This window comes from Tiliqua scincoides, chromosome 5, assembly GCF_035046505.1.
Source record: "Tiliqua scincoides isolate rTilSci1 chromosome 5, rTilSci1.hap2, whole genome shotgun sequence".
Lineage (NCBI taxonomy): Eukaryota > Metazoa > Chordata > Lepidosauria > Squamata > Scincidae > Tiliqua > Tiliqua scincoides.
This window is the reverse complement of record NC_089825.1, coordinates 9,800,535-9,826,849: the sequence shown is the minus strand read 5'-3', so window position 1 is coordinate 9,826,849 and position 26,315 is coordinate 9,800,535. Positions and strand designations below refer to the sequence as shown.

At 41.4% G+C, this 26,315-nt stretch overlaps 1 protein-coding gene across 1 annotated transcript in view; it reads left to right on the top strand.

The window, feature by feature from the left end:
- PTPRN2 (protein tyrosine phosphatase receptor type N2) overlaps positions 1-26,315 on the top strand; it is a 636,554-nt gene that overhangs the window by 569,921 nt on the left and 40,318 nt on the right. Inside the window, exons 16-18 of the mRNA XM_066627523.1 lie at positions 547-620; positions 9,811-9,888; positions 26,175-26,294. Of these exons, the coding sequence (XP_066483620.1) occupies positions 547-620; positions 9,811-9,888; positions 26,175-26,294 (272 nt within the window). The remainder of the gene's footprint in view (positions 1-546; positions 621-9,810; positions 9,889-26,174; positions 26,295-26,315) is intronic.

The window sequence follows — 26,315 nt, the reverse complement described above, 5'->3', positions numbered from 1 at the left end:
ATGACCTGATCCAGTGGGGCTGTTCTTATGTTCTTATGTTCTTATACATACAACATACAACCCATAACACATAACTGAGAGTGTGTAATTCAATTCACAGCAGAGAAATGAGATATTTGCAATCCTTTTTACTCAGAAGTAGACCCACTGCTTTCCATGGGTGTTATTCTTCAATAATAGTGCACTGAATTGTAGCCTGGAACTTTGTATCAAATGAAAAGGAAGATCCCATCCTGGTGTTTCCAAAAACAGACCTGCTTTGCAAGCATTTGCAAAGCAGAACCAGGCTGCAGCAGAAGGAAGGAGAATGAAAGGTTAACTTTGGTTGGAATGTCCCAGTTGCTGTAGAAACCAATGATCTCTGGGGTGCCTACCTGCTGCTTGAGAAGGAAATGAAACTTTTCAGAGTTGAAAGGCTCTGCCCTCTGGTTTACCCAGAGATAAGGCAAAGTGAAAATTGGAGCTTGATTACTTGGCAAAAATTTTACATACTATAGGCGAGTATCTACGGTAAATAAATAAAATACCTGTATTCTTCTTTTGTAGATGATCACTGCAGGATATGTTTGAAAGCTGAAAACAGCCATGACAGTTCAGACTACATCAATGCGAGTCCAATTGTAAGTATCATTTGAAAAATAAACTACTTTCCCTCTTGTACGAAAGGTTAATTCTGGTGCATATTGTAGTAGCAGTAGCTTCAATGGCCATGTAATTATTTCTTCATAGTCATTGCTTTTAAGAAACTGTTTTTGCATGTAATCGATCCTGCATCTGTTTGATATTATCAGTAGTGGTAATGAGTAAGATTAAAAATGTAAACATTTTTAAGGAAAATGAACTATGATGAACCCTTGGCTTCTCTTCATGTTAAGGCATTAAGTGCTGATCTTAACCCAACTAGTGTGTTTCCATAGTTACACCTGTCACTTTTTCTTTTCCACTTGCCTAGCAATGACTTGCCTTGACCAAATACAGTTCGCCAAATACAGTGAAATCCTAACCTTGCACAGGTACAGCCTGGCTGCATGACCTGTGCTGTGTCTAACATAGGGTAGGAGGTTGCTGAAGGTCACCTTGGGGTAAGCAGATTTTTTACCCCTAACCCTGTATAACACCGTAGCCTGCCCTACTTGGATCTGCACTACTATGTAGCTGGTTCAAATCTGAGCAACCCATGTACGGCTGCCTGACCTTGGGACAGGGGTTGGAATCCAGCATGTGCTGCCAATCCTGCCCTCTTGCCTGGCCCAATTCCCTCCCATTCCACCCTTACCCCCACCCATAAACGCTCCTTCCCACTCCTAGAACACACTCTCCAATCCCCTGCACCGCCTGACACAATCCTACTTGTATTGGCTGGTGCAGCTGTGGGGTCCTGCACCAGCAGGCCAGTGCACATACTTGCACTGGCACTGCCTGCTCTCAGGCTGGTGCAAACGTGCCTTGTGGCATGTTTGTGACACTTGAGAGGCAACACAGGGGACCTGCACTAGTACAAGACAGCATTAGGATTGGGGTGCCTGTTACATATCAGCTTCTATAGTACAGTTGTTTTTCAAGCTCTCAGGAACTGGCAGGCAGCTCGATCCTGAGCTGCCTGGGGCACGCAGCTTTGGCAGCACTGGAAACAGCTGCCGCCAGATCTTGCGCGCCTCAGGCTACCGCGGGTGGCACCTCGGGAGAAGGGGACTTTTGTCCCCTTCTCTCGGGTGAGGGAGGTAGTCCCGCAATGGGGCTTCTCAAGTTACTGCTGACTAAAAGGTCAGCGGTAAGGTAAAGGCGTTTGTGTAGGGCACCAAGCCCCACACGAACGCTCCACTGGACCCGCCTCCCTCCCCCCGGCACCCCTCCCACCCACCCTCTCCCTGCCTCCCACCTCCCTGTCAGGCCTCCTCCCCACCCTCTATCCACCCTCTGCCTGCCTCCCCTCTCCCTGGAATGCCTCCTCCCCATCTCCCTTCCTACCCCTGCTTACTGTGCGCGGCTCAGCGGTCCGTGCGACTGCCAAGTGGCGGAGGACAGGCACCCGCCCGGTGCTAGCCCAGCGCCGGCCAGAACTGGGCTGGCGCTGGCCAGGTGGTAAGCCTTGATAAGGCATGTGTTACTGTAAGGCACGTGTATGACAGTATGTGCCAGCAGGAAGCCGGTGCACCGAGCTCAGTATTGGGCTCTAAATCATTAGGCTAAGTATACTGCAGTGTTTAAGGCTTTAGTCAAATGGCAGTTTCTGAGGAGGATCATGTATATCCAGCTACCTGCAATAGCTTTCTGTAAAATGTACAGTTTAGGACCTACTGACTGTCATTACTGTTCTTTACGATTGCTAGAACTGTTGGGTAATTTGCACTGAAGGAAGGCAGGTAACTTATATTTGAAGGCATTTGGATTCATTACATCAAATGAGTAACAACTGCATGTTTTTTAATTGCCAAAATTAAAGTGTGGACATTGTGGAACAGCCTTAGAAATGAGCAAAACCTGCAGTGTTGCAAGGAAGGCAACTACTGCAAGATTAGAATTTTGGTCCAGCCTTTTAGGGTTTGCTTAGAACCCTTGAGATCATTTAATCCTATATCTCTTGTGGCACACATAGGTCAAAATCTGTTTAGTCGTTACAGTGCTGAACAAATGAAACTGTGCTTGGCTAAAGCATATGTGTTTTAATATGGTCTCATCTTAGTGGAAACTTGGGCTTTCTCTTGCAATTGTTTGGCAGATGTTTCTAAAACCAAAACTTATTTTTGTGGGGAGGAGAAAAACTTGGGTTCCATAAATTTCACAGAATATCTTTAAATTTCATTTGAATCTCTGTTTAGTAATTTAGTGCTGGAAAAATGCATTTTGTTAAGTGTTTAAGCTTTTAAGATATTTTGTAAATGTGATAATAGTAACACTTCTAATTCTGCTGTGGAAATCTTGTTCGTGTTAACTTTCAGATTATTTGGGATAAAGTCTTTCCTCTTGTGCATGTGTTATATTTGCAAAATTAATCCTAGTCTAATGAAGAATGGAAAAATTGGCCAACCAGATGCCTGAATCCTTTAAGATTGAAATAACCCAGTGACTTGATCTTATTCAAAGCAAAAATCTTATCTCTCCTTTTTTAATCTTTTCTTTTCATTTATAAAGGTGATGTTTTATTTAAATAGCCTTCTGTATTATCATGCCTATAAAATGACATATTTGGTATACTTGTACCTTATGGTGTTTGGATGTGAAGTGCGAATTGCCACATACGCCAAGTGGAGAATTAATAACAATAGAGCTATAAAGTATGAATTGGACTAGAAAGTTTATTTCTCCCCACCCTCCACCCTCCCCATGTGAGATTCCTGATGAAGCCAGAGTGTAATGTAAAGCAATTACAGTCAGGCTTTGGAGAGGGAAGCTTCCAGGGGTGTACTTATCACTGTGTATTTCCAGTTTCAGGGTCAGTGGTCCAGCCTCCAGCTGGGACTCACTCAACCTTGGCTTGAGTCTAAATGAGTAAAGGAAAACATGCTAAGGGGGGGGGGGACCCTCTCTTTGCCCTAGACAATGCTTTGGCCACCTCCCTGCATGTTTTTTCTTTCTTTCTCAAAACTACTTAGCTCCATCCCTCTCACACAGAGATTTTCCTGTCTTTTTCATTTTATTATGAAAATTCAGAAGTTGGACTTGTCCACTCAGAAGAAGCATGAAACAAAGTCTGCAAGGAGACCTGATCAATTATCTTTTTTTTTATTACTATTCTAATGTAGAGCTGTACAAATGGGATGTTTATAAATTCCTTGGAAGAAAATTGAGCTGGAAGTTTTTTTTCCTGTTCTCTGAAATCACATAAAATACTATGGTAAAAACTCTGCTGCCAGCAGTTGAATAAAAAGCTTGCAATTACAGCACAAGGAGACCCTGACTGTGCAGAATAAAACTGTGATAATTACATCTGTCATATTTTTACTTAGTCCTCATTAAATTTCAGGGAAATCATCCAGTAGTAAATAATGTGCAATCTTTGCTTTTAAATCAGAGGTCATGAAAGTAAATGGGAATTCTGTTCTTTTTTTCTCTTAGGGTGTTGGGGAGGGGAGGGGAAGGGAAGGGTCACCCATCTAAATTTTTTTTTTTTTAAACCAACCTATCCTTCAGCTTGCCTATTATTGAAGCCACCAGACTGAGGAATGTGATTATCATGACAGTTTGCTCAAATGCAGCATACAAATTTTATCATTGAGAATAGGCTCTGAAATTCATAATGACATTCAAAAGCAGATTTATTTTCTTTTGCTGTGAGGGTTGTAAAAATTGGGTTTTAAAGTTGTTTGTTTATATTTTTTATTCAAGAATAAGGACAGGGACCAATTATTGTTTTATATCCTGTGTCATTTTTAAATGGAGGGATCAAAGTGGTGACTCAATAGTCTCTGGAAATTCCCATTTTTAATTTTTTATCATAGTTTTTTACAGAGATTGTGTACAGTCCCTGTCAGGGCAGAAGTATAACTGCATTTGGGGACTGCCTATTGTTGGAGCCAAAACACATTTGACAGAAGTCTTCAAATGTGTTGATTTTAAAATGCACATTGACTCCGTCAGGATAAGTGTAAAAGGATGCACATACAGGAATGAATTTGGTTAGTGGCTCAAAACCAGACACATAAAAAAGGTCTGAATCTAATGTCGTGCTGGCACAATAACTGAAAAACTACAGTATGGGATTACACTAGTATGAAAGTAGACTCAGAGAAGATGCACTCTTTTTATCACACTCGATCATGATGAATAATGACCTAACGTTTAGCAGCCTTTTCTTTGGATTCTTCTTTTTGGTTACTTATAAAGTAAATACCATCCTTTTATTCCATTGATAAATGGTAGGAGATGTATCTTAAGAAACAAAAAACCTAGCTTTATTCTGTGCATAAGCACATTCATGAAATGTATTAGAACATGACAGAATACCACTGCCCTTAAAATAAATATCAGAATTAGCACATTAGCATTAACTTGGTAGTAACATAAAAATGAAAAAAGAGATGGTGTAACTATTTTTAAAATTCAGATAGAACTGATATAGCATTGTATATTCAGTGTGGTGTTCTCCAGTTTAAGAAATTGTCAGTCAACTTTAATTAAGGCTTGGTGACTTAATGACTTGATGTTAAAGCACCTGAGATTTGGAGGTGGTTTGATCTTATCCCCTGCAGAATTTCCCTTCCATTAAATCGGTCTGGTGGTGGTTCTGCTGTTCTTTTGATGATTTGTCCTTACCCTTATATGGTAATAATATAAAATGCTGTACTAGAGAAGTTCATTGTGCTTTTGTGCAGTTTTTTTACCACGTGAAACCGTGAAAATCTTGATTGGACACTAGCTCATTCCCTTGTTTGTTGAAGTGGCTGCGTAACATGATAATTTGATTGTGATACATTTGTCATTGTAGTAGTTTGATAATACAAATATTTGTCCTCAGCCAAATTTATATGTTTAGCATAACTTTTCAATATAGATTAATTTCTGCCCAACATTGCACATACACAACAGGGACCAAATGTGTACAGCTGTGGCCTGGGCAAAAATGGGTTAAGCAACTTAAACTTTAGCAGATTAATAAATGGTTGATATTTGTTCTAGTGAGCAAATTATTTACAATATTGTTACCTAAAATGTACTGGGAAGCTATTCTATCTTTAGCGATAATTTCTCAGATTTAGAGGAGGATGCTGTGCTTTGATGCTCAGGATGTTTTGGCAACTTTTACCGTTTACCAGGGGTAAGGCACCGCTGAGACTAATGTGACTTGCAAGTCCATTTGGATCCTGTCTATCTGCTCTCCAATTTATTGTTGTTCACATTTTTATCCTGCTCTTTCTCCAAAGAGACTACAGAAAATCATACAGTATATTATGTTCCATATTTTGTTTGGGGACTTTTTGCCTTCACTGAGCTTTTATGGATGAGCGAGATAACAAGCATATAACAATAACAAGCGAGAGTTGAACCCAGTCTCCCTGATTAGAAGTATCTGTCATATTGGCTGTCGGTGTAAAGAGAAACAGGAAGAGGCGGCTGGTGATCAATTCGCCCTGGCTAGAGCTCATTGTCAAATGCTAAACACAGTGTATAGCATCCTAAAGGCACTTAAGTGGTCCAGCAGCTTTGTGCTGTAGCCTTCATGGTGTGGGAGGATTTGTTTGCTATATAAAAAAAATCCTTAATGCCACATGGGATAAATCTGTATATAGTGTTCCACGCATGCCAAGAATACACCACCACTACCCCTGCTTTTGTTCTAGTTAATGTTTGTGTCTTAGGATCTAAAGTAGCTTACTAAGATTTTACTGTGTGTGTCTGTTTAGATCCTCACTAAATCCTCCCAAATATATTTAGCCTTTGGAATTTTAAAGTGTGCAAGTTTAATAATGGAATCCATTATTTTTTTCCAATTAGTTTAATCTTGGCAGGAGTCTGCAAACTCATTTATTAGCAAGAAAGCTTCCCTTTATGCTATCTTGGATTTCCTCTGAGAACATATGCATGCTGGGCGCTGCCAGTTTTGAAGCAAAGCTGATAGCCTTTCCCCTGTTTACTTTATTCAACATCAGTAGCAGACAACAGGCAATTTTAAAATTTGCAATCATTGAAATTATATAATACATGCAAACTGACAGTGGCCCAGTTATTTCTTCGTGAGAAGTAGCAATCCTAACCTGGACATGTCCTATCGAAGCAGTTTTCTGTGCACCAGAATGTGCTTGGAACGTAGTACCAATGCCAACACTGTTAACTTGGTGACACATTTGAGCAGTATTTTCTCATTATGATGTCTGCAGTGTCCCAAAGAGCAACTAACTGACGGCAGTTGATTTATTCTGTATGGCCAAGAGTGGCCTCTTACTGATTTATCAAATAGTGGAGTGTTAAGAAGTACTTCTGTGACATCGCCACTTACCTCATTGCTGATTCTGTTTTGCCTATTCTGTTCTGTGGTGCACAGACGGCTTGGCTTTCCTCTTAAATCAAAAGTAAGCCCATTTATTTTGGTTGCTACTTTTAAAATGTCAGCACCTATCTGGAATTTTTTTTTTTGTAAGAAAAGATTAAGAAACATACGTAGAATCCTAGAAAGACACTATAAAACAACCACCACATAGTTCAACTTCTTGCTACAAGGACAGAACTTTCCACTGGCCATTCGGCAGCTTCTAATCTAGCCTTCACTACATGATGGTAGTTGTCTACATGTAGGGTTCCCACACCCCAGAGCAATATTTTCACATGGAGTCTGCCTCCTACAGTCAGACATACAGTGATACAGTCAGTGATACAGTGCAGTACTTGCTCCTGTGCTTTAGCATGTATTTGGGGAAGGAAAAGGTCCAAGGTAGATTTTTAAAAATGCAGCGCCATTAAACTTGGATATATTAGTGAATGACATTCTCCCAATATGCATATGATAAAACTTGGAATTAAATATTTGAATCATGATCTGCTGGAAGTGTATGCAACTTCCCAGCATGTGTTCCAAATTATATTTCTCATTTTCTGATAAGTTCAACATTATTACTAAGAGTGGGTTCAGCAGTTCAGGGCCAGTTCCTTCAATCGAGGAAGCCGCCGACTCAGACAGATGCTAGCTAGGATCCAAAGAATCACACAACTATTTCTGCATCCCTTTGAGACCTTTATGCTTGTGATTCTTGAATAGTAAAGCCTCTGTCCTCTCCACATGCTGCATAGCAAAGAAGCTGGTGGGAGCTTCAAAAGCGGTTTGTGATACAGCATAAGGCTCTAATGTTCAAAGAGAGAGAAAAATAAAAATTCTCACTGGCCATGCCCAAGTCCCTTGGGTGTACTTGAAATCTTTGGATCCTGGTCAATGTAACATTGCCAGGAACTTACACAGAACAATCACCAAAGCACTGAAATGCACTTTTTTTTAGCTCACAGAACTGGTTAAACCTAAGATCTGAGCATTCCTGAGTAAAGTGTTCTATTTCTCAAACAAGCAGAGTCCATCTATATGTAGAGAATTTCTAAATACAGAATGTGAATGTGAATATTAGTGGATGATCTACTCTTGCATTAGGACAAACTCTGGACATTACACAGGAATGCTGTGATCTCTATCCCCAGAGCATTTATTATCCCCAGAGCATTTATTTTTTGCATTTGTCCTCCTGCATTAGGACTAACTCTGGACATTACACAGGAATGCTGTGATCTCTATCCCCACCCCCTCAAATGCTGCCAGAGCATTTATTTTTTAATCCTTCCTTCTAATGAAAATTGCCATTCATGATTAAGAGAAAAGCATAGGAACCTATATTTTTCCCTTCTTGGGGCAAACTATAGTATGGGGAAGGGTCATTTAGGCTTGGTCAGTGGTTGAGAGTAAAAAATCCCACTCCCAGCACCATTACTACAAGCAAATTGGTAGCCTTCCACATATACATTTCAGTTAAAAACAATCAACTGTTTTCACATATTTATGAAGCGATTTATGTCTCACTTTTGAGGTCTCAAAAGAGCTTCCATGACAGCTTATAAATATAAAAACACAATATAGATCAAAAAGTTAAAACAACTGAAAATAGTGTTAGACCTTATAATAACAGACTATAACAGAGTAGCAAGGAATAAACCTCAGTGGGAGGGGGACAGATTTAACACACTTTGAACAAAAATGTTTTGGTGAGGGTTGAAGTCCAAATGGGCTTCAAGTGGGACAGAGTTCTGCAATTTAAGAACTACTAGGAGTTTGGGAGAGCCAATCAAGGATCTTCCACAGATTTTGGCTCTTAACCTTAGAATGGTTTACTCCAAGTTTTATAATCCTTTTACGGAACATTTAATTATGAGGAATTGCTTGTTATGTAGCCATCTCTTTGTTTAAAATACTTTGTAAAACCTGTGTGGGATTTTTTTTTTGAAGTGGAATTCAACTAGTCTGTAGAGTGCAGTGCTTGTTAAAATAATTGAGATTTGTGCTCTTGTAACTGCAAGCAGGATGTTGGCCTTGTTCTTTCATGTTTCTTTTTTAAAAAAAAAATTCTGTCCAAGGGTTACAATCAATGGGTTTTTGTTGTTGCTCTTGTTTTTAAATTCCCCTCAGCCGATCTTGTCCTTATCAGGAGAATGAAGCCAAAGATTTAAGACTAGAAAAACCACCCATCAGTTTGAAAACACTCATTGTAACTACCTAATCCTATTTACTCTTCATGGCTTTGTTTCTGAGGATTTTTTTTTCCTGCTCAGTCACTCTTTGAAATAGATGTAATAATTAAGGTCTTCTAAACAGAACTTCTTCTATCAAGGGTTAGAAGCCTGCATTTTAAACCAGTGAACTAACCAGGAAAGGCCAGGATGCAGTTTGTTCTTCAATGTTGGCTTGTTTTTAGATGCATGTGCCCTTAAGTACTATGATGGAAATGGAAGAGATACTTAAATGTGCCCGGCATTACTAATGCCCTTTATTGAAAAATGTTTGAAGTGACTTGTAAGTTGCTATGAGACGGAAAACCTATAGAAAATGCTTTTTGTGAGCAAATGCTTCTTAAGTGATCTCACATTACATATTTTAAACCCAGATCATTGATCATCAAGCATCTTAGTATTAGACTTCTAGTCCTGTTTCATTGGGCAGAGGAGCTTTTATTCCAAGGGGGGGAAATAAAATATTTTTGTTCTTTTGAAGGGACAAGGGCAAGTGCTTTCCATTCCAGTTCATATAATTCACTAATGCAAAAAGACTCTTTTTCCCTAAGCTGAGACAGGTTTGCTTTACTTTTACTGAACACTGGCTATGTTTGGTTTTCCCTTTCTCAGATGGACCATGATCCTAGGAACCCAGCATATATAGCTGCTCAGGGTGCCGTGCCATCTACTGTCACAGACTTCTGGCAGGTAAGTACCTTTAAAATTGTGTTTCTTTCTTGTGAGTTCCTGTGCTATCCTAAATGTTTAATCAATATACAGCCCAGTCCTAATAAACTTTCCAGCGCTGATGCAACCACAATGCAGCCTCAAGGTAAGGGAATAAACAGTCTGTTACCTTGAGGAGGCCTCCATGACTGCCCCCTCTATCACAGAATGCAGTGCACACCCCGTTGGCACGACCGCATCAGCACTGGAAAGTTAAGAACATAAGAGCAGCCCTGCTGGATCAGGCCATAGGGCCATCTAGTCCAGCTTCCTACATAAGAACATAAGAACAGCCCCACTGGATCAGGCCATAGCCCCATCTAGTCCAGCTTCCTGTATCTCACAGCGGCCAACCAAATGCCCCAGGGAGCACACCAGATAACAAGAGACCTCATCCTGGTGCCCTCCCTTGCATCTGGCATTCTGACATAACCCATTTCTAAAATCAGGAGGTTGTGCATACGCATCACGGCTCGTATCCCATAATGGATTTTTCCTCCAGAAACTTGTCCAATCCCCTTTTAAAGGCGTCTAGGCTAGACGCCATCACCACATGCTGTGGCAAGGAGTTCCACAGACCAACCACACGCTGAGTAAATAAATATTTTCTTTTGTCTGTCCTAACCTGCCCAATGCTCAATTTTAGTGGATGTCCCCTGGTTCTGGTATTATGTGAGAGTGTAAAGAGCATCTCCCTATCCACTCTGTCCATCCCCTGCATAATTTTGTATGTCTCAATCATGTCCCCCCTCAGGCGTCTCTTTTCTAGGCTGAAGAGGCCCAAACGCCGTAGCCTTTCCTCATAAGGAAGGTGCCCCAGCCCCGTAATCAACTTAGTTGCTCTCTTTTGCACCTTTTCCATTTCCACTATGTCTTTTTTGAGATGCGGCGACCAGAACTGGACACAATACTCCAGGTGTGGCCTTACCATCGATTTGTACAACGGCATTATAATACTAGCCGTTTTGTTCTCAATATCCTTCCTAATGATCCCAAGCATAGAATTGGCCTTCTTCACTGCCGCCACACATTGGGTCGACATTTTCATCGACCTGTCCACCACCACCCCAAGATCTCTCTCCTGATCTGTCACAGACAGCTCAGAACCCATCAGCCTATATCTAAAGTTTTGATTTTTTGCCCCAATGTGCATGACTTTACACTTACTGACATTGAAGCGCATCTGCCATTTTGCTGCCCATTCTGCCAGTCTGGAGAGATCCTTCTGGAGTTCCTCACAATCACTTCTGGTCTTCACCACTCGGAAAAGTTTGGTGTCGTCTGCAAACTTAGCCACTTCACTGCTCAACCCTGTCTCCAGGTAATTTATGAAGAGATTGAAAAGCACTGGTCCCAGGACAGATCCTTGGGGCACACCGCTTTTCACCTCTCTCCATTGTGAAAATTGCCCATTGACACCCACTCTCTGCTTCCTGGCCTCCAACTAGTTCTCAATCCACGAGAGGACCTGTCCTCTAATTCCCTGACTGTGGAGTTTTTTCAGTAGCCTTTGGTGAGGGACCGTGTCAAACACCTTCTGAAAGTCCAGATATATAATGTCTACGGGTTGTCCCGCATCCACATGCCTGTTGACCTTTTCAAAGAATTCTATAAGGTTCGTGAGGCAAGACTTACCCTTACAGAAGCCATGCTGACTCTCCCTCAGCAAGGCCTGTTCGTCTATGTGTTTTGAGATCCTATCTTTGATGAGGCATTCCACCATCTTACCCGGTATGGATGTTAGGCTGACCGGCCTATAGTTTCCCGGGTCCCCTCTCTTTCCCTTTTTAAAAATAGGCATGACATTTGCTATCCTCCAATCTTCTGGCACCATGGCCGTTTTGAGGGACAAGTTGCATACCTTAGTCAAGAGGTCTGCAACTTCATTCTTCAATTCCTTAATAACTCTTGGGTGGATGCCATCAGGGCCCAGTGACTTATTGATCTTTAATTTATCAATGAGGTCTGAAACATCTTCTCTTTTAACCTCTATCTGACTTAACTCCTCGGTCAGGTGGGGCTCTTCGGGCAGCGGTATCTGCCCGAGGTCTTCTGCCGTGAAGACAGATGCAAAGAACTCATTTAATTTCTCTGCCATCTCTAAGTCTCCTTTTATCTCCCCTTTCCCTCCTCACCATCCAGAGGGCCTGTATCTCACAGCGACCCACCGGTATCTCACAGCGACCCACCAAATGCCCGAGGAGTTAGTTAGGTTAAAGTTGGTTAGGAGTGAGCTGTACATAGTATTGCAATGTTAAAACAAGATAATGGGTTGTAGTATATATGTAATATCAAACCTCTTGTGCCTGGATGTGATAAGTTGTATATGAGCACATTAGTTGGGTGCAGTGCAGGTGTGATTGGGGGGAAAAGCAGTGGAGCAAAACATGCCCTCACAGATCACAAAAGGTCAAAAAGTTTCCCGTAAGGACCAAGGAGAATCTTTAGCTCTAATGAATGAGTCTGTAAATTCTAAATATGCTCTCTTAAGAGAATAAAATAGTTGGGAGAAAATTTGAGCTGACAGTTGGAATATCAGTAGGAGGAAAGATCTGAATAGATGAAAAATGGGTCTACTCAGGATGTACTGTGAAGGAATCCTAAGGAAAGTCCCAGGTCATGGGGAGGGTAGAGATGCTTCAAAGCAGTGGCCTTGTGGGAGAAACATCACAGTCCATTATAAGTCCTGCAGCACAGGTGAAAAGACCCAGGAAGGGCACATCTGGAAAGCATTTGCCAAGAAAAGCAGTGACCACACAAGCCTTGATGGAAGTGCACTGAGGCCTAAAGGGAAATGGATGCTTCTCTTCAAAGAGTTCAGAAGTAAAGCTGCCTGATTCTGTGTCTGCCAAGAATCCTAGGGTCAAGCTAGACAACATGTTAACAAATAATTATCTCTCCCATGTTGTTTTGTGTGTGTGTACAAATAGGACCAATGGAGGAGGGAAATCATGATTGGAAAGGTTGCATGTGAGGAAAAGGATTGGCTCTCCCTTCTCTGCCATTTTCCTGCCAGAAAAGGCTCAGAACCCACCCCCAGTGCACCATAATCCCAAACAGGATTTCACCTCGCCCTGTAGCTGTTATTTCAAAACAAGAGAACAAGCTTTAAAGGAACAATTAGATGTTTAATATATTAATCTAATTTAACAAGAAAGGCTTTCATAAGAAAGACTTCCCCTTAACATCCAGGAGGCTGTAGTCATTTTGGCAAGGGCAGTAGGCTGATGATGGTGCTACTGACTACCAACAGCCGCACCCCAAAAAACCACTTGGGGTTTTCTCATTATGAATAATGGTCTTATTTTCTATGCCTTAGAACAGGGGTCTCCAAACCCCGGCCCGGGGGCAAGATGCGGCCCGCGGCGAGCCTCTATCTTACCCATGGCTAGCCTTTTGTTCTCTGAAAGCCTCTGGCCTACTCGACTGAGCATAACCACAGCTGTGCTCTGATTGCAACTGGAGGGTGTTCTGAGGGCCGGAGAGGCTGAGTGAATGACCCCACTCATTCATTTATTCATTCATCTAAGTTCCATCTCTAATATGTTAAATTTTATATTTACATTTTTTTCCGGCCCTCAGCACTGCGCCAGATATTTCATGCAGCCCTCTGGCCAGAAAGTTTGGACACCCCTGCCTTAGAATCTCTAAAATGCCAAATTTTAATTGCCAAATTTCATAAACTGCAGTTTATAAAAATGCATGTAAATAGGTGCAATTTAAAAAAAAATAAGTGTGATTGCATGCTTTTTTATTTGCACAGCTGTGACAAAATGGCACAGGAAAACCTAGGATTTTGTATTCAGTTTTATTTCCTTGGAGGATACTTGGTAACTGCAAGAACAAGAGTAGAATGGTTGCAGGCTATCTGGAGAGACGGGTAGGTTCAGAGATCAAACAGTGACTTGGTACTATAAAATTGAGCCTTGTGGTGACGTATTCCAGTTTCCTCTCTCACTTCTTATTTAGCAGCACATGAAAGTTTGTCATTACTTTGCTGAACCTGACAAACCATAGGATCGCAAAACAGGATTGCAAATCCAGTTCAATAACACACAGACCTTGGAGTTATAGGAGGCAGTTGTTACAGGGTGGGAGGGTTTATATGACTGTCCTAAACATAGTGGGACTCCAAAGAAGATCAGGCTGTTTGCCGCTTTTCCTGCTTTTAAGCAGAAGTCTGAAATCATATTTATTCTTGAGTGCTTTTAACACTGCCTGAAATTATGGTTTTATGCTGCTTTATGTTATGAAGTAATTATCTTTTTACAGGTCTTTCCTTTTGATATTTTAAATGTTTTACAGTGCAATCCTTTGCATATCTGTTCAGAAGTAAGCCATATTGAGTTTAATAGGTCTTACTTCCATGTTAAGTATGTATAGAATTGCATAATGGTTTGATTTGTTGTAAGCTGCTGGACAGAGTTTAAGGATATGTGTTGTTCTTGGTATAGAAGTTCATGCTATTTAAGACAGTGTTTAAATTCTTTTTTTAACACAATGGCAGCTCTATCTTTCAGAAATATATTTGCACAAAAAACACTTCTATGCATGTAGGATTGCTTCCAGGCTTTCTCTGTAAGCATATATACTTTTTTTTTTCCTTTTTTGCATGGGGCATAAAGGCTGTGAATGCCCACGTTCACTTCTTACTAAAATCTAGATTTGGCATTGTACCTGTTTAATAACATGTGTGTATGAAGTGAGAAAATGTCATTTGCATACCACTAATGTGATTTCTAATTTTGCAAGTATTTGCTAACATAAGCATATTGCTGCAAGATGACTGATAATGAGCTGTTGGAAACCAGATACATTTACACATCACTGGGACTTCCCTTTGGACCAGAAGAGGTGCTTTTTAATTAGTGTAGTCTTTCATATTATGAATGTGATTTAAGCTTTCTCTCATTGACTTATTGTTGCAAAATCAGATCCTTAAGCGAGAATGGACTAAGACAGAGTACCTGTATCTTTTTATAGATGATGAGAGCATTTCAGTTGCAAAGTTCATTTGGACCATATTTCTTATTGTGGTCCTTTTACACTGAACGGACAATCTGATCTATTAGACCAGGGGTGGACAAACATTTTGGTAGGAAGGCCACATCATCTCTGTGACACAGTGTCAGGGGCCAGGGAAAAAAAGAATAAATTTACATTTCAAATTTGAATAAATTTACATAAATGAATATATTAGAGACATAACTTATATAAATGAATGAATTTCACTGAGCTTATTTATAATACACATGAGAACTGTAATACAGGCACATAAAATCCATGAGAATTGTGAACTGTTTGCCACATACCTCTTGTGCAGTGAAAACATACAGACCAAGCCAGAAACACATGGAGACATAAGTTGTTCAGAGGCAGTGTGTGTGTGTGTGTGTGTGTGTGTGTGTGTGTGTGTTAAAATAATTCCTAGGGAAAAGCAGAAAACACATGGATACAATAAAAGACCTTGCTCTAACTCGGCCTGCAGGTCGTGTTTGGTGTCACAACCAGAAGTTGCAGCCAGTGCAGTCTCAAACAGTCTCCAACGGATCAGAGATTCATTGGAGACTGGGGGCTCCCTACGGGCAGGATTGTGGGTCCCTGTGGGCCACAAATGGCCCCTGGACCAGGGTTTGCCCACCCCTATGTTAGACAAAAAGTGCAAGACCTTAAAAGGGCATAATTTGAACAATTATTGCTAAGTCAATAAAAAAATGAGCATTTCAGAGTAGCTGTTTTTACACACATTTATTTTGTGGGTAATATTTGGAATATTTTTCTGTTTCATTATCTGCTGCAGTCATTGGCAGATATAGCATTTAGTCTGAACATGCATGTGTGGAAGTACATCCCATTTATATTGGTTGGGCTAGTATTCAAGTAAGGGTAGTATGCTAAGCAGATAGCAACCCAAACTAACCCCCCCCCCACTGCCAGTGCAGCTGCACCAACAGAGCACATTCTTCACCTGTGGGGTGGCGGTTCTGACAGCGTCCTTACTATAAGAAATGCTTGGAAGATGTACTACATACTGGGGTCTTCTGTCCCCTTTCATCAAAAATGCTCAATCTGCCTGGTCAGTCCACAATAGAAAGGTTTGATTTAGAAGCCTATAATACCCTGGCACATCTTATTCAAATTTATCAAATTTAAATTTACTTTCCAACTGTAAGTCTTTCAACAGCCCAATCCTATCTCAATTCCCGCATGGTATAGTAGCAGCACCATCATGGGCTGTGCCATATTCCTCAGGGGAATTTTGGCTGCTGGAGGTCTCCTCAGGGTAAAGGGACATTTGTTCCTTGCCCCAGATTAAGCCCCAGCAATCGCATTGTGTCAACTCAGACCTGCACCTGCAATATCATGCTCCGAGAAGACAAATTAGGTCACCAATTCTGCCTTCCTCCCAGCTCCAATCTGTCCAACCCACCCCTCTGCTCTCCGTTCCACCCTCCCCCCACCAATGACCTGTGGACATTCCAACAGCCACCATTGCACGCGGCTCTGGCCTTCCTGCCTGTGGCCTGGCTACTAAGGGCCCAATCCTACCCAATTTTCTAGTGCTGGTGCAGTTGTGCCAGTGGGGCGTGCGCTGCATCCTGTGGTGGAGGGGCAGTCATTGGGGTCTTCTCAAGGTATGGGAACATATGTTCCCTTACCACAGGGCTGCACTGTGGCTACACCAGAGCTGGAAAGTTGGATAGGATTGGGCCTTAAATCTCCTACAAAATGCTTTACACTGCTTTAATTTATTATTTATTTATTAACAGCATTTGTATACTGACTTTCTCATTGACTCTTGCAACACATTGTGGGAGTCTTACAGGCTCGTAGGTATAGACAGGCTATACTAAACTCATTTTTACAAGTGAGATTTTACAATAATTGTTATATAAGCAACTTGTAGAACACTTCACTTCCAGCTGGAATCCTTCCCAGTGTGGTGATCATATCAGTCATCTGGGTATGCCCTCCAGGCTTCGAGCAGGAGCAGGTTAGCCAAGCTGTTAATCATGCTTTCTTGGAAGCTGACTAACCATGCTCCACATTCCTGTGGCATTGCTTATGAGTCCTTCACCCTCTCACAGTGAGGTCGCAACAGCACCTCCTCCTGGCTCTGTCCTCTCACAACAGCTCTGTCGGCTTTCAGTCTCCCATTCAAATTCAACCAGGACTACTCCTGCTTAGCATTCTTCAGGCAATCTTCAGTTCAACCACCAGACAGTGCCTTTGCAACAGTGTGCACCAATGGACACATGTTCCACAGGTGCAGCCCAACCATAGGATTGGGCTGCAAATCCCACAGTTAAGAGCAGCCTGGCATGCCCTACCCAAGCATCCAATGATGTAAGAACATAAGAACAGCCCCACTGGATCAGGCCATAGGCCCATCTAGTCCAGCTTCCTGTATCTCACAGTGGCCCACCAAATGCCCCAGGGAGCACACCTGATAACAAGAGACCTGCATCCTGACATAGTCCATTTCTAAAATCAGAAGGTCGCACATACACATCATGGCTTGTAACCCGTAATGGATTTTTCCTCCAGAAACTTGTCCAATCCCCTTTTAAAGACATCCAGGCCAGATGCCATCACCACATCCTGCGGCAAGGAGTTCCACAGACCAACCACACGCTGAGTAAAGAAATATTTTCTTTTTTCTGTCCTAACCCTTCCAGCACTCAGTTTTAGTGAATGTCCCCTGGTTCTGGTGTTATGTGAGAGAGTAAAGAGCATCTCTCGATCCACTTTATCCTTCCCATGCATAATTTTGTATGTCTCAGTCATGTCCCCCCTCAGACATCTCTTTTCTAGGCTGAAGAGGCTGAAACGCCGCAGCCTTTCCTCATAAGGAAGGTGCCCCAGCTGAGTAATCATCATACAGCCCAATCCTATGCCTGTCTACTCAGAAGTAAGTCCCATTAGAGTCAATGGGGCTTACTCCCAGGAAAGTGTGGATAGGATTGGGCTGTTAGTTGCTCTCTTTTGCACCTTTTCCATTTCCACTGTGTCCTTTTTGAGATGTGACCAGAACTGGACTCAGTACTCCAGGTGTGGCCTTACCACTGATTTGTACAACGGCATTATAATATTAGCAGTTTTGTTCTCAATACCTTTTCTAATGATCCCAAGCATAGAATTGGCCTTCTTCACTGCTGCCGCACATTGGGTCGACATTTTCATCAACCTGTCCTCCACCACCCCAAGTTCTCTCTCTTTCACAGACAGCTCAGAACCCATTAGTCTATATGTGAAGTTTTGATTTTTTTTTGCCCCAATGTGCATGACTTCACACTTACTTACATTGAAGCGCATCTGCCATTTTGCTGCCCATTCTGCCAGTTTGGAGAGATCCTTCTGGAGCTCCTCACAATCACTTCTGGTCTTCACCACTCGGAAAAATTTGGTGTCATCTGCAAACTTAACCACCTCACTGCTCAACCCTGTCTCCAGGTCATTTATGAAGAGGTTGAAAAGCACCGGTCCTAGGACAGATCCTTGGGGCACACCGCTTTTCACCTCTCTCCATTGTGAAAATTGCCCATTGACACCCCCTCACTGTTTCCTGGTCTTCAACCAGTTCTCAATCCATGAGAGGACCTGCCTTCTAATTCCCTGACTGTGGAGTTTTTTCAGTAGCCTTTGGTGAGGGACCGTGTCGAACGCCTTCTGAAAGTCCAGATATATAATGCCCATGGATTCTCCCGCATCCATATGCCTGTTGACCTTTTCAAAGAATTCTAAAAGGTTTGTGAGGTAAGACTTACCCTTACAGAAGCCATGCTGATTCTCCCTCAGCAAGACTTGTTCATCTATGTGTTTTGAGATTCCATCTTTGATGAGGCCTTTCACCATCTTACCTGGAATAGATGTTAGGCTGACTGGCCTATAATTACCTGGGTCCCCTCTCCTTTCCTTTTTAAAAATCGGCGTGACATTTGCTATCCTCCAATCCTCTGGCACCATGGCCATTTTGAGGGACAAGTTGCATATTTTCGTTAAGAGATCAGCAACTTCACTCTTCAGTTCCTTAATAACTCTTGGTTGGATGCTGTCAGGGCCCGGTGACTTATTGATCTTTAATTTATCAATGAGGTCTGAAACATCTTGTCTTTCAACCTCTATCTGACTTAATTCCTTGGTCAGGAGGGGCTGTTCGGGTAGCGGTATCTGCCTGAGATCTTCTGCCGTGAAGACAGATGCAAAGAACTCATTTAATTTCTCTGCCATCTCTAAGTCTCCTTTTATCTCCCCTTTCCCTCCCTCACCATCCAGAGGGCCAACCGCTTCTCTGGCGGGTTTCCTGCTTCTAACATATTTGAAGAAGCTTCTATTATTCCCCTTATTGTTGCTGGCCATGTGTTCCTCATGGTCTCTCTTGGCCTCCCGTATCACCTTCTTACATTTCTTTTGTCACAGTTTATGTTCCTTTTTATTCTCCTCATTAGGGCAAGACTTCCATTTATGGAAGGAAGCTTCCTTGCCCTTTTCGGCCTCTCTAACTTGGCTTGTTAGCCATGCGGGAACCCTCCTGAACTTAGTTGAACCCTTCTTCCGTTGCGGTATACACTTCCGCTGGGCTTCTGTTACTGTTGTTTTAAGCAGCCTCCATGTACTCTGGAGAGATTGGACTCTTTTTACCGTCCCTTTCAACCTCCTTCTAACCAGCCTCCTCATTTGAGGGAAGTCTGCTGCTTATTAGCTCCTTTATCGCTGCATCCTCTCATTGTGCCAAACCGTCTGCTACCATTCCCAATTTCTTCTCCTACTCTGCCTTTGTCTTGTTGTTCTCTAACCTCCCCATCCTCGTCCCATAGGGATGAGGAGTCCCGAACCGGATGCCCCTCTGCTCCTGTCAGCCTTCTCCCAGGGATCAGTTTAAAAGCTGCTCTGCCACTTTTTTAATGTTATGCACCAGCAGTCTGGTTCCATTCTGGTTCAAGTGAAGCCCGTCCCTCTTATTCAGGCCCCGCTTGTCCCAAAACGTTCCCCAGTGCCTAATGAATGTAAGAGCAGCTAAGTCAGTGGCAGCCAGAGGAGACATGATATATCAGCTTCAAAGCCCTGCTGTGATCACCTTGAAACCATGCAACGGTTAAGAAATAGATGTTTATGGGAGAACCAAAATACAGCCTGTATGCTGATGGACTTTTAGCTAGTATCACATTTTGTTATGTTTGTTGCAATGTACACATTATTCCTGGGGCTTTCTCTCCCCTACCCAGTTCTTTGCAAAGTGTTTAATAGTGTGAGTTTAATAAAAAAAAAAAAAATCACCAGAATGTATGTTTTATGGTATTGGCTAGATATAGACCAGTAAAAATTTTGAAGCCTACAAAAACATAATCATAAAATTAAGAGAAAGTGCACTTAAAGAATATCACTTGTGGCATTCTCTTGGACTGCTTACTTGCTAATATCAAAGTCTGGGAAATTGAAATTGGGGTCTGCAGTTATTATCCTTAATTTGGATGGTTAAACTGATTTTTTTAAAGGCTAAGCCTGATGTTACCCTTGAGCTCCATGGAAAACAGCAGCCCCAAACATATCCCTATATTTTTCAGTCCATAGCCTAAAGGCATATGGTGTTGCACACTTGCTGAAGCTAGGCAGGTCTTTAATCAGTGACTGCATGGAAGGCTACCTGGGAATCTTAAGTGTGCTACTTAAGTATGAGTTCCATTATTGAAGACAGAATATAAATGTAACAAATAAATAAAACCTTCACTACTTCATTTCTCTCTGTGTCTGTGTGTGTGCGTGCGCGCGTGTGTCTGTCTGTCTGTCTGTGTGAGAGAGAGAGATCATGCTTTCTCCTCAATATATCTCACGGTTTGACTTGTCTAATTTAGATTAATCCTGGATCCATTCGCTTCATTTTTTTTTTAACTGTAGATGTACTTCTGTATATATACAATCGACTGGTTCAGGGGCTAGGTCTGTTCATGTTGGGCTTCCCAGAATGAGCCATGCCCAGAGACAGAAGTGTCTGTCTCAGAAGTACTTGCAGTTTCAAATGGGAATGGGCTGACGACCCAGCAGACAAGCAGAAGTAATAATGGCATCTTTCAGTCTCGGAAGACTATGGTATCGCGCTCTGAATGGTGGTTCTGGAACAGAGTGTCCTCTCCAGTGCGCAAAGCCTGGGTAATGTAGATATGGAGGATAGACTGTTTCCCATGCAGCAAATCCCCCCTCTCCACGTCGCTGAAATGGTCCAATGGAAAGGCAGATGCCAGTACGGTTGGTTCTAGCAGCGTTGCAGGAGTTGCCAGAACATGACTGTGTTCAACCATGAACTGACTTAGGGACTTCGGCTCTATAAGTAATAATAGAATAGAACATTCAGCACCTTGGACAGCACACTGTGGAAGCCGAAGATGAGAGGGCAATTTAAGCTGAACTCGAAAGCCTCAGCATGGACCAGGGGAGCCCCATAACACCATTCTGTTATCCTACTGTTAGCAAGTACGTTATTGGTGTGATAGTATAAATATGAGCCAGGAAACACAAGGAAATCCTTCTTATTTTTGTGCAACATGTTAAAGATGATTCTAGATTTCTTTCCTCCCAGATAAAAGCATTAATTATTCACTGCCATTCTTTCATGCTTTGCTGTGTTCTGTTGCAGCAACAGGGTTGTTTCAGCAGCTCTGTTCTCAGTTAAAGATGGCATGCTCTGTTCCTGAGATGTGCTCTTCTATAGGACTATGTTGCGTCTAGGACCAGTGTAGTTGTGAAGATGAGATCTACAGAGCTGAGAGAGGATCTGAGAAGGAACCTCAATGCCTCTCATAAGGAAATGTCAGGAGTGGGGGTGGAGGTATCATAGATATCAGTTATTTCTTTTTTTATCTGTGAAAATCTCTGGATGAGGACATCTCTCTGTGGCTGTTTTCAAAGATAGTCCTAAGAGGGGATCTCAACCATCATCACAGTTCCCAGAGCTCCTTTTTCTTTCTTTTTTTAACTGTCTGGGTCTAGCACTAGTCCATGTTCATGTCAGATGATGACTTGCATGTTTATAGGAGTAATTACAGCTAACAACACAGACAGATCTTCCAAATAACACAGTAGCATCTCAAATACAAGAGTTTTAAGTGGAGTCAGTTCATAAATTCAGCTCATTTAGATAGTAATCAAGTCCACTCTGAGGTAGTATGGTCTTGAATGCATGTACAGAGTGCTAATTTGGAACTTTCCCATGTAGGGTTAAAATATTAGCTTTTCATGCACACAAGGAAATTGATGTGCAGGAGAGGAAACTGAACACTTTCCACATGCTCTGCCTCAGACGTGTCCTCGGCATCACCTGGCAGGACAAAGTTCCAAACAACACAGTCCTGGAACAAGCTGAAATCCCTACCATGTATGCACTGCTGAAACAGAGACGTCTGCGTTGGCTCGGTCATGTTGTGAGAATGGATGATGGCCGGATCCCAAAGGATCTCCTCTATGGAGAACTCGTGCAAGGAAAGTGCCCTACAGGTAGACCACAGCTGCGATACAAGGACATCTGCAAGAGGGATCTGAAGGCCTTAGGAATGGACCTCAACAGGTGGGAAACCCTGGCCTCTGAGGGGCCCACTTGGAGACAGGCTGTGCAGCATGGCCTCTTCCAGTTTGAAGAGACACTTGGCCAACAGACTGAGGCAAAGAGACAAAGAAGGAAGGCCCATAGCTAGGGAGACAGACCAGGGACAGACTGCACTTGCTCCCAGTGTGGAAGGGATTGTCACTCCAGCCTTTTCAGCCACACTAGACGCTGTTCCAGAACAGCGATTCAGAGTGCGATACCATAGTCTTTCGAGACTGAAGGTTGCCAACTACTAGGTCCTTATGTATATACAAGAAGTCATGTGGCAAGCTGTAGTCTACTATATACTTATCCACATAATATACAGCTTGACAAGCAAAGATTTGAGATAGCCCTGGCATAGGGAAAAACATGGCAGAAGATGAGGGAATAAGAAAAGCTGTAATAGAGCAGGCCAAAAATCCATCCTGTTTCCCACAGTAGCCCCCAAAAGGGGCATACTTCTCTATCACCATTACTCCCCTGCAACTGGTATTCAGAGGTACAGTGCTCTTAAACATAGAGGTAGCAGATGGCATTATGGAAGGTAGCCATTGATAGACTATCCTTCATGAATTTGTCCATTCTCCTTTTAAAGCCATTCAGGTTATTGGCCATCACCACATCCAGTGGCAATGAATTCCACAGACTAATTATGTGCTGTGTGAAGAGGCACCTTGTTTTCTGCTCTAAATATCTCATCAGTCATTTTCATTCCAGTATTGTGAGAGAAGGAGGAAAAACCTCCTTGCACTTGCTTTACACCGTGCACTTGCTTTACACCATGCATAATTTTATAAGCCTCGATCATGTCCTTAATCATGCTTTTCCAGGCTAAAAAGTGCTGATGCCACCTTTCCTTGTAAGGAAAATCTCTAGCCCTCTGATCATTTTGGTTGTCCTCCTTTACACCTTTTCCAGCTCAATAATATCCTTTTTGAGTTTTGGGGACCAGAACTATGTAGTAGTCATCTAAGTATGGCCACACCGTGTATATATAGGACATTATAGGACATTATAATGAGGGGACAGGGAGGAAAAAAATAGAGAGTTGATTGTGAGTGCACAACATCATATGCTATTCTGTATCCATATTCACTAGTTAATTTGCCCTGATGAGCTGTGAAATAAATATTCCATTAGGTACTCACTTGTTTTGATGTTTATAATGAGGGCATTGATGGGGCTGGTATGAAACATTTTGAAGCAGATGCTACAGAAAGCAGAACCCAAAAGTAGTCACACTTTTCTGCCCACACAATAAGCCACTTGGAGAGCATAACTATAGAGCAGTTTATAGATTTAATAAGTAAACTACATCTCTAAATATAGCTACCTGAGTAGCGTCATTTTGCCTATTGCAAAAAGTATTGCCAGAAAAATCACCAACAAAACAGCAGCTCAAAAGGTGGCACATATTGTTTTGTAGACATCAAAGTGTTGAATAAGACTGCAATATCCTAGAATTCAGTTACAAGAATTCAATTGTGTAGCCTGCTTGAGTGTCGTGTACTTTATAAAATGACTTGGAAAGAAATATGGTACCCTCGAGTAACTTCGAAATTGTTTGTTTAAATTAACTTTCATTTGAATTTATGCTTAAAGGAAATTTTCAGAGATTTGAGTCCGCTCCTCTGTAATGAAATGCTCTTTTTCTTATTTTTGAGCCAATGAAGGAGGTTGCCAAACTGTACAGATTCCACATGCTCTCTCTAAATGAGTGGGCTTTCATAATGTTACACTTGGGTGGCACAAGCAACTATTAGATGATTAGTTTATGACCTAGATCATTGTGTTTTTATTGCACTCATAAAAACCATGTTTCTCCTCATTTTCGTAATGGCTTCATTGAGCTTCTGTACCTTCTAAAGGCACATTAAGTGGTTATATGACAGAAGCACCAACTAGCATGGCCAATTTGTTGAATGATTTTTTCCCCTTTCCTAAGTACAGATACCTTAAAGTAAGATATATAGTTTAGAATTCCATGAAGTGTGTGAATAAGTGGAATTATAGGATCTCTTATATTATAAGAGATTATAGGATCTCTTATAGTGATTTCAGGTTTCTTTTCCTTAAATTAATACAGACCTCTGAAAGAAACAGAAAAATGGATTTTATAAATTATTTGCTGCTTTAAATACAATGCATTCTTTTTGTATTGTGCAGAATTGATTGCTAAATTTTCTAGTCTCATTTATTACGCTGGAGCCAGAAAACCACTTGGGCGCATAGTGCTTTAGATGGACTTAAGTTGTACTCTTCAACAAAAGGAAAAAATATCAGAGAACAGAAGGGTATAAAATTAGTCGCAGGCATTGCAATATGTATGACTTTTGTCTTTGCCTAACTACTATCAAATATTTGTATGAAAAGACTTATTTAAATGCAAGATTCATTGTTGTATAAATAAAGCAAATGAGATGGTGGTAAAAATAACTCTGTGTGCCATGAACAGGGAAGCTTTTAACTGAATGTAATGTTTCTGTCCTTCTTATCCAAATGCCTCTTTTTTTCTTGTTTACCACATTTACATTTCAATGCAGTTGCTTATAAATATTTTTGTGAAATAAATGTAACCCTTTGCAGAAAGATCAGCTTCCTTTTCACTGGGTAATTTTATATGCTAATAGAAAGACAATGAAAGTTGCATGCAGATATAGCATCAATGTACACCATAATAATGAAGACTTTTAGTGATTATGCAGCTCCATATTAATTCAGGGAAGGGTTTTGTTCAACAGCAGGCTATATTAGCAACACAGATATACCATCCTGGCTTGCTGCTTATATGAGCAATATCCAGCAAATTGAAGATGCCTTAGATTCTTGTTTCCTTGTTCTGGAACTATGCTAAATTATTAAATAGTCCCACATTTGAGTTACCTGCTCTTGTACGTTTATGATGTCTGCGTATTTTTTTAGAAAATATTACCTAGACAATAGTTTATATTTACTTTTATATATGTTTTATTTTAAATATACGTTCAGGATTACCTGACATCAGTGGATTAAATTTTTGGATATGTGTAGACCCACTGACAACTTCTAGGATGGTTTAGATTTTTATGGAAGGGAGAGAAAACATATGAAGCATTAAAAAAACAAAACACCTTTCCAGAAGGCTGCTGGTTTTTGTTTTCATCTGAATGCAGCTTTTATGGTTGTTCCATTAATATGACAACTCAACTGCCTTTCTTTTAACATGACAAGCAGCTAAAAAGATCCGAAGCTAAACACATAAGCAGCAGTGCTGTTTGACTTAGCATGGCAGATTTCATTGGTCTTGTTAATTACACATATCCATATTGGGTTTGCATGAAGCAACCAAAAGGATGCAGCAGACTTTTTTTTCTCCCAAAAAGCCTTATCCATTGTTTCCTCCGTACATTGGGAGTGTGAAAGCAAAAAAGAACTGAAAATAATGCTAAAGAAAGGCATAGAATCTATTTAAAAAGTGTTTGAAGAAATTCTGTGGAGATTCTTTAATATTTCATATGAACATGCAAAAAATGATGCTGGTTTATTCAGAGAGTTGGAAGCAGCTGCAGAGAAAAGTGTCTAATGAAAATGAAATACATTTCCTGTGAATGGAATAAATTTTGATTGTGTGTCTGAGTGCAGTAATTATACATGTCATGCAGTAATTAGGCAGTCACAGTGTGGCCACGGTGTCTTTCTTTGTCTGCAGATGGTCTGGGAAAACGGCTGTGTCGTTATTGTCATGCTGACACCCCTTGCTGAAAATGGAGTCAAACAGTGCTACCACTATTGGCCAGATGAAGGGTCAAACCTCTACCACATCTATGAGGTACTTAAACAAAATATCTGC